General features: G+C 35.4%; 1 protein-coding gene across 1 annotated transcript in view; it reads left to right on the top strand.

Annotated features, from left to right (window-relative positions):
- Nucleotides 1–12,922, top strand: part of LOC145690649 (E3 SUMO-protein ligase KIAA1586-like) — a 133,770-nt gene that overhangs the window by 16,825 nt on the left and 104,023 nt on the right. The window contains exons 3-4 of the mRNA XM_081765752.1: nt 1,416–1,869; nt 6,746–6,873. Coding sequence (XP_081621878.1) covers nt 1,416–1,869; nt 6,746–6,873 — 582 coding nt within the window. The remainder of the gene's footprint in view (nt 1–1,415; nt 1,870–6,745; nt 6,874–12,922) is intronic.

Below are 12,922 nucleotides of genomic sequence, written 5' to 3' on the forward strand. Positions count from 1 at the left end.
AATCAACAAACATGGAGGGTTCCATCGAACAGCGTTATGCGATCAAATTTTGCGTTCGCCTGGGGAAAACGGCTACTCAGACGCTTTCTCTCATCACGGAGGCCTACAAAGAGGAAGCCCTATCCAAAGCCCAGGTGTTTCGTTGGCACAGTGCGTTCCGGAACGGCCGGGAAAGCGTTGAGGATCTGGAGAGGGCTGGACGCCCGACAACAGTGACTACGGACGAAACTGTGGCAAAAGTGAGGGATCTCCTGAACTCAGACCGTCGATTATCGTTGAGATTGATTGCTGATGAACTCGATATGAACCACACAACAGTGCACAAGATTGTGACGGAACAATTGGGAATGAGAAAAATCTGTGCGAAACTGGTGCCGCGAGTGTTGACTGACGAACAAAAGCAACGACGTGTTGATTGTTGTCAGGAACTGTTGAACCTCATGAACAGTGACCCTAACTTTGAAGATGACGTCATAACAGGTGACGAGTCGTGGGTGTTCCAGTACGACCCTGAAACGAAACGTCAAAGCGCGGAGTGGCACACTCCTGCGTCCCCGCGCCCCAAGAAGGCCAGAATGTCGAAGTCAAAGGTGAAAACAATGTTGATTGTTTTTTTTGACAATGTGGGGGTGGTCCACAAGGAGTTTGTACCCCAAGGACAAGCCGTCAACGCCGCCTTCTACAAACAAGTCCTTGAGAGACTGCACAGGAGCGTCAAGCGGAAAAGACCGGCGATCGCTAGCCGGTGGAAGTTGCATCACGACAATGCCCCTGCCCACACCGCCTTCTTAGTGACCTCCTTTTTGACCCGGATTGGGGTGGAAGTCCTTCCACAACCACCCTACAGCCCAGATGTGAGCCCGGCCGACTTCTTCCTCTTCCCGAAGCTGAAGCCACGCTTGAAAGGAACCCGTTTTGCAGACGTCACAGCCATCCAAGCAGCCGTGACCACATTTCTAAAGGACATGCCGGCTGCTGACTTCCAGGGGGCGTTTGCAGCGTGGAAACATCGATTGCAGAAGTGCATCGACGCAAGAGGAGAGTACTTCGAAAGCTTTTAAGTCCCTGTACAGATCAGATCAATAAAACAATGTTTCCAGACCTGGTCTCATTACTTATCATACAAACCCTGTACTATATCATTATGTAGTTATAACACAATGAATGTTACTTTTTTCTACACTTAATAATATTTCAAGGTTTCTTATTGCACTTAAGAAAAATACATCTGCACAATTTTTCCCAGTTGCAAAGGTTGGCTTGGTACTCGAACCTGGCACTTTTGGTTTAGTGTTTCCGAAGATACTCGAAGTTGGACTTACAAAGTTTTTAGCTCTCAATAGTCATAATCAATGCTATCATTCTTTTTGGAATAAGATGTACGGTCAATGCATTCTTTTGATTTTGATTTCCAGGAACTACTTTCTAACTATGGAAACGGATATCCTATAATAATTTTGAAAGATGTGCCGTATAGTGAACTAGAAGCACTTCTTAATTACATGTACCTGGGCGAAGTGACTGTATCCGAGAATGAATTTCCTTCATTAATGAAAACAGCTACGCAGTTGAAAGTGAGAGGCTTAACAGGGGATGCATACAAGATTGAAGAGGGTAAGGACGTAGTCGAAGAGGATCATTCAGAAGTAGCGAGTTCAAATAAGTTAAAAAGTACTCGGCGTCGTTCCAAAGCTGATTCTTCTGTGAAAACGAAGGATAATGTTGAACAGGACCAAGCAAGTGTTTCTAACGTACAAAGCAGTGCACCTAATGACAGCTTAGATTTGGGAAGTGAAGAAGAATGTACGTCTGACAGTGAACAAATACGCGAGAAAGTTTTACAGTCCCTCATCTCGAAATCATCAGAGAGTAAGTTTCATTTGATTGTAAATACAAATATCTTAGATTATTGTATTTAATCGTACATTAGTGTGTTTCATGTAAATATTTCAAGATTGCTACAGAGAAGGAAGAGCCTGTCTTATTATAATCTAATTTATAAGATTATAAAAGTCAAGATAATTTTATACTTTTGCATTTTTAAAAATAAAAAATAAGACATGCAATGGATTTCTCGTTAGACTGGCATTTATACACTTAATAAATGTATTTAATCTGGAGTTAGAGAAAATTACTTGTTGCCTCATTCTCTTTTTTGATGATTACATTGACCTTTTTACAACGATATCAAATAATTTATATATCTACATTGTGGTGATTAATACTCAAAAGCCAGCTGATATTGTCGAATATTTATAAACTTTTAGCTAAGAAACACAAAATGTGTCAGCCTCTTGGTCAAGTTCCGCCTAAAGAGAAGATGTTCGTTATCATAATTTAAGCAGTCATATTTCACAGTGATAATTCATTTCCTATTGTCTCGTTTAGACTGTAGGGGTTTCATGTGTGTGTGTGTGTGGGGGGGGGGGTAATAGTTAAGTAATTAATTAGTTAATGTATATGAATGTTATGCCCAAATGCAAGTTCTGGTTTATTTAATCTTACAGATTTAGGCGGGACGACTAAGAGAATAGTGATAAGATGTACAGATCATTTCCATTTTTGTTCTAAAGAGTATACTAAAATTTCATCTAGGTTTCTTGGATTGAATTAGGGTGAGAGTAGACGTTCAAGAGAGCAGTTCTTGTAACTAGAATATGAGTTGGATGATTTGCGGTAAGCGATTTAGGAAAGGCAATAATGAAGTACGATTAGGAGAAACGAGGCACGTTACTTGCTAAGATGATACTGTGTTAGAAGGTTAATAATGGTCGATTTTCAGAACTAAAAGTTTTACATATCTTAAGATTTTTGGCGTAGCTATCATCGTTACTTTTGCAATACCTTTACTTTTTATTTACTCGAATACACAGACCACCTAAAACATAATACTTTCGCCGAACTTTTCGTGTTCGTATAGATCCATCCGAATTCCTCTTCTCGCCTCAGAAATGCATAGAAATTTTATTCTGTCCTGGAGCTGAGAGCATGGACTGATTCAGCTGTAACTTTTCTCTCTCGTCGTTGTTCTTCATTATGTTTTTCTTCCAGTCCTACTTTCCATTCTCCAGTAATAACGCTAATAATAATAGTAGTGGCAAAAACTAATCAATTAAGACATTCATGTATTAAGTGTTCAAATGCCAGACCAAATAGTAATTAATCAGATCCTTTTGTCACTTCTTTTAGGGGAAGCCGGGATAATAAGAGACAAAAAATATTATTGCATTTGCATTGATTTCTTGAGGAACTAGAAAAAAATATATGTGATTGTACTAAAAAATGAAACATGCTGATGTATTAACACATTTTTCCAGTTCCTTTTTGACAAAAAAAAAAAAAAAAAATCACGAAAAATTTTGTTAAAGTCAGTATCTCTTATTACCCCTAAGGGGTGATAAGAGACAGGGCTCTCAGTACTCGTACATATAGAATAGAAAATGAGTAGTGGTTTAAGGGAAAATCTTCAGACAATTCTGAACAATTTACTTTTTTCAGATCTGAAATATGTTCATATGTTCCCGAAATGTCAAGATTTTTGAAAAATGAAATTCAATAGTTTGTTCGGAAAATTTATTTGCCTGAGTATTGAATAACAAAAACCATTGAAACAAAGTATAGTTGCGTTTTAAGGAATCTAGATACATCATGGATAAAACTCACACTACCAAATAAAAAAGAATGCTGACAAGAAATTTTCTGGAGAATGTCGAAAATGAACTTTAAAAGTGCCTAAATTTTCAATGAAGAAAAATCACCGCATTTAAAAAATGGTTTTAGCTAACTTAAATGGATTGAAAAAGCTACTAAATTGTAATCATACACGAAGAGAACATTGAAAAATGTTGTAAACCTATTGTTATCCAAATTTTATGTAAAATGTAGCCTATGTAAAAACTACATTTTCGAAAAATATGCAAGATGAATATTAAACCTTTTACGATGTACAGTTGAACGATCATTTGAAAAATGTACAAAGTTTGGAAATGTCATGGTAGCCTATATAAAATCCAAGTTAACATTTAAAAACCTCATAAATGTAATTTAAACTTTAGTGTTACATAATTATAGCAGGTAGGCCTTATTAATTATCTTAGGCTGGACCACTTAAACAAACATAGGAAAAATGTATCCATATAGGCATATAGGCATGAGTTTAACAAATACTAAGAATAGTCCTAAAAACACAGGCCTACCAAAAGAAGAGAAGTCATATTTAATCTTTCTGTTTTGGTTTCAAAAGTTCTTTTTTGACTTTGCTATAAACACAACGAATTTTTTTGGTGCTATCTTCTGTAAATCTGGAATGGCCCATTTCCATTTCCACCCAGTTTGATAGGTCCATAAAACACAAATTTGGATGTCACTGTTTGAATGTCATTATAGATAGGCCAATTGAAACCACTTAGTTCTTTTTTCAAAAATTTAACCTTGCACGGTTCTTCATGTGGGAAAGCAATAATCCTCCCAATATACCAGTCAAGATTGTAGTACACGGCGTAATACATTTCTAAGCAAGATTCTGCTCTGGTTGGATCAATTTCTCCTGGCAAACTTTCATTAGTTGATGATGAAATTAGTTGATCCAAAGCATATTCTCCACTGTCACTATCTATGCACAGACTCTGACTGAATTGCCAGAGTAGGAATTTTCCTATTTACTTTCTATATACAAAAACTAGCAGGTTATACTCGTCACATGCGCTAAATAAACATAAAGTTGATCTGGGGTAATAAGAGACAGCTGTCTCTTATTACCCCTTCAAAATTTCTAAAAGACCTCAATTGACCTGAAATGCAATGTTTCAGCATTTTTAAAAATTTCACATCAATCTTCATAATCTTAGTCACAAAGTTACATAGCAGTCATTTCCACATTTGTAACTCATTTTTCACAATAAAATTTTATTTTAAAACAGTTACGAACTTCTATGGTAAGTTCAAAGTGAAGGTATTTTTTCATAGCGTGATAACAATATAAAAACTCATATTAGCTCATAAGTGCAGGTGGGGTAGGAAACTAAAGGTACTGACGTTGCCATTACTTATTTTATTTAATAATTTTGATTTGATATTTAGAGTATCTTTTGCCCATGTCTCTTGTTACTCTGGCCTCCCCTATTTGATTTTATTGATGACTTCTTTTACGTAGCGAAATTAAAGCTCTGCAGCCTTCTCTGAGCACTTATAAGTTTGCTCTTTCTTATTTAACTTCTTTGTTTTCTTCTTTTAAAACAGTACTAGTTTTCAAAATCTTGACTAAAAGTTTCTGAAGATTTTGAGCTTTTTCCTACTGATGCTGCTAATAAACCTAATGTTTAAAGATCGAAAGAAATAAGGTACAGAGTAAATTTATCCCAAATGCCATTTTTCATGAATTCATCAAATTCACTTTCATGAAATGAGAATAATTCATGAAATGAGACTTGAGACGAAACGGGAGAGCTCCGGGAAAATCTACTGATAGATATTGTGTATCACAAATTCACATAGCCTGATATCGAATCAAAGAACCTTCGCATAACAGGTGAGAGTTGAACCATCGTATTAAAAATCTGTTGAGAAAATATATGAGCTATGTGTATTATTTTTACAGTAAAAATCGTTACATTTTTCTAAAGCAGAATTTTCGTAGGTTCTCTGAATCCTGATCTTCTGTCAATAAGAAACTATTATAGTAATACAGTAGTCATTGAAAAGTAATAAATTTAACAAATAATAATTATAAAATATGATTATTGTACGGGTCTTCGGCACGGAAGATTCGGATTGTATGTTAAGCTGTACATCCATGTCTCTCATAGCTTCGATGCCCAAAGGGACGCTAAATTCCAATCCAACCAATCAATAATTATAAAATAATAAGTATATTTCAAGTAAATTTTATTTACGAGAGGGCAGTATGACTCAGTGATAGGACGCTCACCTTTTGTGCGAGAGGTCCATGGTTCCATCCCAGCCTATGTGAATTCGTAGTGAGGAGGAATTCGTAAATGTGTTTTTTCTTTCTTTTTTCACAAACGTTTCAGTTTCATTATTCATCCGTCTTCTTTAGCTTACAGGATAAAATTGTGGGACGTAAAACTCATTTACAAACATTTCAGTTTCATCAATCATGAATAATCATGACTCTCCTTTTACCCACAGGGTGTAATAATGGGACGTAGAACTCAAAGTTATTATTATTATTATTATTATTATTATTATTATAAATTCAGAATGTTCCTAGGAGCCACAGTCTTCAGTGGCATAGCTCGTGGGGTCCCTGGTTCGATCCCAGGTCTCGCCAATTGGGTATTGTGGTGGACAAACACCGTGTATATGGGTTTTATCGGGATTCTCGCGTTTCTTCTTAGTTTCGCCATTCCGTCATTATCATCCATCACCTTTTCCCTTATCCTCTTTCATAAACGTGAGACGTTAAATTAAAAAAAAAAAAAAAAAAAAAAAAAAGAAACATTCTTACTATGTTAAGAAAAGAAAAACTTACTGAATGTGCAAGGTACACACGTTCGGTTCACTTTATTCACTTTTATTATTGCTTAAAATGTTTATCCACGATTTGAAAAAAAATAGTGCTAGAAATAACTATTAATCTTCATATTAAAATAATTATGTCTTTTAAAATAAATAATGTAAATAGCGTCGTGCTGTTTTAAAATTGTGCTGTTGTAGATCTGTAGATTATTTTGTATATTCACATAAATTGGTATTGTGTATTCACATAAATTGGTATTAATTCTAGAACAACATCCTGGAAAAAGAAGTCGTGAAAAGTCTGATTCAGAAGTCGACGGGACAAAGAAAAGTCGACAAGAGGAAGAAAGCTTTTCGGATGCGGACCATGAGGCACCAAAGCCCTCTGAGGAACAGGTACATTTTATTTAATAGTTTCTAATAACTGTATAGTTTCTATAGAAGTAGATGAATCTAAAAAATGCTCTTATGATGCTAACTTTGGTCATATAGTTTACAGATTTACTAAATTGCAAGTATAATTTTAAAAATATAATGGAAAATCCTGAGTGTACGCTCCAGTTTTTGTTCATATTTCTCATTTAAAATTACATATCTAAATTTTTCACAGTCACCTCCATGTTCCCTGAAGACATATATATCTGCAACATTTGCAGAAAAAAAAAAAAAAAACTGGTTTCTTCTCCCGCCAGTAAATATTGTTTTACATATAATTTCTTACATATTTTATTGACATTTCTTGGATGTGTGTATGCTCTGTAAGGTCTTTAAAACGTACAAAAAATATTATAACTTGGATATTACTTGAATGTAAAACTGTTTTGAAAGTGTAAAATACATTGTGTTATTTAGGTACTTTTCAGAAGAAGAAAAAAAATGTTCTCTTTAAATGTAAATATATCCATACCATTGAAAAACTTCAAGTACATTTTATAGTTTCAGTTACGCCAAATTATCTTTCAAGTTAAAGATTTTTTTGTGTGTGTTTTAACCGTTTTAAATTATTATCTTCATTATTCAATTAAAAAAGTACTAATAAAACTTTTTACTTCGGGTCTTTTTTGTTTTGCCAAGCCTGTAGAACACGTTACGTATGCTTTCACGCCTTTTTGCGTCGACGCATAAGGTGTGATGACGTCATAACTTGAAACAAACGAATTGTTTGGTAGGCCTATTTGTATTAATTTTAGATTTATTTTAGATCTCTGCGTTAACACAGGGGGGAGAGGGTCAAAAAGATAAAAAAGACAAGGATGTTTTTTAGCAAAACAATCCCTTTTTCGCAATTTTCCCGCCTCATATACATGATGGAGACATGTGAATGGTATCGTTTGAAAGGCTGTACTATTCTCAAGAGAGTGAGGTAGAACCATAATCTAGGATAAATAGGGGTCTCAGGAAATTTTTGCCTGAGATCCAGTTCTGTACGTGGGGATATTGTTAGCACATTGGTAAATATTTTTACCTTACTTTTCAAGATAGAAGCCTGAAATTTTGTACACATATTCAGCACACCCCTTTCAGATGATTTTGAGATCTGTGCGTTAACACAGGGGGTCAGAGAGGCCCAAACTTAAAAAAAGGAATTTTTAATCAAAAATTCCCTTTTCCCTCAAAATTTTCCTCCTTGGTGACATGATAGTTTCATATGAGTAGTACCGTTTGAAAAACTGTTCTATTCTGAAGAGACCCTAGGGTAAATAGGGATGTCTCAGGAAATTTTTATATAACATCCAGGTCATTTGGGGTCATCTCGAGCATTGTGGGGATGTTCTTAGCTCATTAATAAATATTTTTCCCGCTCTTACTATTCAAGATAGAAGCTTGAAATTTTGTACACGCATTAGTACATCCCTTAGTATTTTTCAGTTGATTTTGAGATCTGTGCGTTAGCACATAAGGAGAGGGGTCCAGAGGGTTCAAAATTTATTTTTAAAAAAATTTCAGAGAAAAATCCCAATTTCTCTCAAAATTTTCCGCCTCAAGGACACAATAGGAAAATGTAAGTGGTATCGTTTGAAAGGCTGTTCTGAAGAGAATGAGGTACAAACCATGATCCTAGAAAAAATAGGGATGATGCTGTAGTTGATTGACTGAAAGTATAATTTATCTTCAAAAGGCCATAATTTAAAAGGGTTAAAGAAATACATTCAAGGAATTTTCTCGGGCATTCACAATCTTTTCCCATATGGATAGCAGTGCTTTAATCATTCTTTTGTAGAATGTCTTATCTTTAGAGTCTAGAAACTTTGTCACATCATTGTATTTCTGACTTATTTTTCCATTTAAGAAATTTTGAAGAGACGAAAAGGAAGTGGTTATCTGTGGGAGTAACATCAGGTGAACATGGTGGGTGACTTAAAAGTTCCCAACAGACCTCCACCAATGCAAACTGAGTCTTTAAGGAATCATGAAGTCTTGCATTATTACGCAACAAGGGGGGGAGGCGGTGGCTCAGTGGTAGAGCATTCATCTCAGGTGCTTGGGATCCCTGGTTCAATCCCAGCTCGCGCCGTGTGGACTCCGTGGTGGACAAACACCGTGCTCGTTGGTTTTCTCGGGGTTCTCCCGTTTCCTCCCATTTCTTCATTCCACCATTTCATTCATTTCTCATAATCACAGTCTTCTTTAGCCTAACCGTCTTAGCTGTGGGACGTAAAACTCAAAGATTTCATTTCATTTCATATTACGCAACAGATGGACATTATCTGTTCACTACAGCTGACTTTTGTTAATTTGCTTTCTAGACTCCCAGCCGAAAACAGTATTTGACAGAATTGATTGTCTCGTTTTGCCAGGGTTTGAAAAAGTTTTTTTTTTTTTTTTTTTTTTTTTTTTTTGAAATGCCCATATGGGTATATTTGGGTTTAATTGGTTTTTTTCGAAATTTTTCAATACCTTTGAGGTAAAAGTGTTAAAATGTGATTTATGTTTCAAGATTATCATTGTCACAACTTGCAAGAATTTTCTATTCACTGCTGTTTGAAAAATGGCCGTTACTTTGAAATTTTACGTTGGATCGCCGCCAAAATATATACAGCTAATTTAGAGTGTCTTGTGCTTCTACTCTGAAAATTTCAACTTAGAAAAACGAAAATTGCGGCGTGGAAAATTGAAACAAATGGCCGCCATTTTGAAATTTTACGTTGGTTTGCCGCCAAATTTACAAGAAGTTTAGTGTGTCTCGTGCTTGTACCCTGTACATTTAAACTTAAAAGACGAAAAGTGGTATCCTGTTGTATGTGTGGTACAAGGCAGACGAACGAACAAATGTAAATCGAGTCATCCCAATATCCTCAGTGACATTCGCCAAATATGAACACCAAATATATTAATTTAAAACAAATGTATTTAATTTAGAACAACTCACACTATAACTCATGTTTTATAAAATAAATGTTTCAGAATGTCTTAAATAAAATTAAATATTTTCTAGCGTAAAATAAATGATTTTATTGTTGAAGTTCACTTCCGAGACTTTGTGCGTTCAATTGCAGGAATTTCCCGAACACTTGTTGCAAAACCGTGCTCCAAGAAAATTAATTTAAAACAATTAACAAATATGCAGGGTGTTTCAAAACAACACCGACAGCGTTTGGGAGATGATTCCTGACACAAAGATAAGACAAAAAGTATAGATCAACCTAGGTGCAAAAATGCTTCCTTTCGGAGTTATAAGCTGCCGAAAACATTAAAAAAAAAAAAAAAAAAATGAACTTTAAAGGTCCATAGCTCCATGGTACTTCCGCAACAATTTTTGTAGAGGTAGTTGGTGAGTGCTTCAAATTATAAGCCCGTAGCAAAACAACTCGTGAGTACCGCAGGATTCTGAAACATGTATTTTTGGATAGTGCACATCTTAGTTCCTAAGTAAAGTCTTGACCCGACATTGGTAGGTCCCATAGTTTTGGCGCTATAGACCTTTAAAGTTCATATTTTCGGCAGCCTATAACTCCGAAAGGAAGCATTTGTGCACCCAGGTTGGTTTATACCTTTTTTCTTATCGTGGTGTCAGGAATCATCTCCCAAACGTTGTCGGTATTGTTTTGAAACACCCTGTATAATTCATATTTCATAAAGTAAATGTTTTAATAATTCTTAAATGAAACTAAATATCATACAACGTAAAATAGTTTTATTAGGGGCGCAGTGGTTCAGTGGTAGAGCGTTCATCTCCGGTGCTTGGGGTTCCTGGTTCGATCCCAGCTCGCGCTGTGGTAGGACAAACATCATGCTCGTGAGTTTTCTCGGGGTTTCTCCCGTTTCCTCCCACTTTCTTCATTCCACCATTTCATTCATTTCTCATAATCACCGTCTCCTTTAGCCTAACCGGCAAAATCGTGGGACGTAAAACTGCAAGATTTCATTTCATTTTTTTCAAATAGTTTTATTGTTGAAGTATTCAGTTCCGATGCTTTGTGCGTTCAATTGCGGGATTTCCAAATTACTTGTTTCGTGACGAATGTTTATTATTATTATTATTATTATTATTATTATTATTATTATTATTATTATTATTATTATTATTATTTCGAAAATGCAAGCTTTCTTTACTGTACATCAAAACTTTCACTAATACGGAAGTTTGAATCCAGCTCTTGAAATAGTAAACGTTACGTACTCTTCGAAACTCCGAGGGTAAGCTTCTTAAACTTGACAAGAGTTTTTAGGCTATTGCTGCTGTTGATTTTGCAGAGTGCTTATTTGAAAAGTAGCAACAAATAACTGAACTAAACTGTTGTTGGAAAACCAAACTTTACTGAAGAATACTTGTGTTACCATCAAAAGTAATAAAAAATAATACTAATAGTTTTATTAATACACTACATATTTACTAGTACAGGGTTCATTGTGGTGTGATCTCTTGTAAATAGTTGAAAACTGACCAAAAGCACACGAAAAAGTGACCAAAAGTGACCAAAATCTAATCATACCCCTTTTTTCCTTTGTCAGTTTCTCTACTATCTCTCTCTTTGTTTGTTGTTTTCTTTCATCTTTTCTTCTTTACTCCTTTTTGAGCTTTCTCCTTTCTTAGGTTTTTTAAGTATGCTTTGTAGTTACGGTAAGCAGACTTAGCAGATGTAAGAAACTTCTGAGTAAGTAGAACCAGTTCTGGCCTATTTCCGAATTTCTTCATCCCAGACATTATATTTAAGTTAGAAATTGAGAGTTCTCAAAGCCATGAAATATTCAAATTCATCACCTACTCTTAAGAAGAACATAAAAGAAGCATAACACAAGACGATCATGATGAACCACACAAACACACACAACGTTGAGCGGAGCGTTAACTTTTACGAGAGAAAACTAAATGACTATTATGATAGAAGAAAGAATAGACACAGAAGGGTTCTCAACCCCACCTTGAGAGCTTAAGCAACCACTGTGCTTTAGAAAAAATAAAAGCTGAAGTGAGAATAAAGCTGACTGTTTCATATGTGGCAGCAAGTACTGAAGCTTTCAGAAGAGTAATGAGTAACAAATTTCCGTTTATTTTTATATTTTTCTTATAAAACTGCCAATGGAAAACAAATCACACGAAAACATCACTTTATCTCCCAAAAAAGTAACTTTTAGTAACAAATTTAAAAAAAAAAAGTAACTTTTAGTGACCAACTTGAAAAAAGTAACTTTTAGTTAAAAAAAAAAAAAAAAAAGTGACTCGCTATGAGCCCTGCTAGTAGTACCAGCACCTATGGCCCTAAACCCATTAGACGTATGAGAGATAACGTCCTTCGGCGTCGCCGAGTGGACGAGCACACTATTCACGGAAAGTATTTTCTAAAATATAAAATTGCATATTTTACTTCAAATAGGCTGTAAGCACAATCCATACATTAATTTGTTCTATAATTATCTCAATCTAAGGTACGGCTTCTTTATCCATTCACTGCATTCAGAACTTTATAAGGGTCTTACGTTGAATGTTGTACACCTTAACGTGAAAGCACCTAATTCGCCCAAGGAAAGTCCAGAATCTGATAAAAATCACTTCCAATGTGATCACCTTAGTTGTACCGATAATATACTAACGACAAGCTCAAAAACCCAGGTGGGTTTTTTCAGGTAGGTCCTACCTGAAAAAAACCCGGTGTTTTTTTTTTTTCGGACTAGGCCCACTTAGGCAAACCCTGTCGTTTGCTTTCAGTGACTTTAATGAGTTGATCCTCTCATATCCCACCATATTGACAATAATCTTGGAGTTATATCCCTTGTCTTGTTGTAGAGGAACCGGCTTGTGCTGGTTGGCATAAAGCTTTTTGGATAATTCCATTTTCGAAAGGAACCCTTGTTCATCTCCAGTTATTAGACGGCTTTGAAATGATTCATGTCCAGCAAGGAGAGAGGAACTGATTCACACTGTCCTTTCGATTCTTCTTTCATACTTCATGTGGATTCCATTTGGAGTACTTTTACACAAATTTCGACTGCCAGATATGTCAGA

The sequence above is a fragment of the Thermobia domestica genome, chromosome 7 (assembly GCF_964235325.1).
Source record: "Thermobia domestica chromosome 7, izTheDome1.hap1.1, whole genome shotgun sequence".
Classification (NCBI taxonomy): Eukaryota; Metazoa; Arthropoda; class Insecta; order Zygentoma; family Lepismatidae; genus Thermobia; species Thermobia domestica.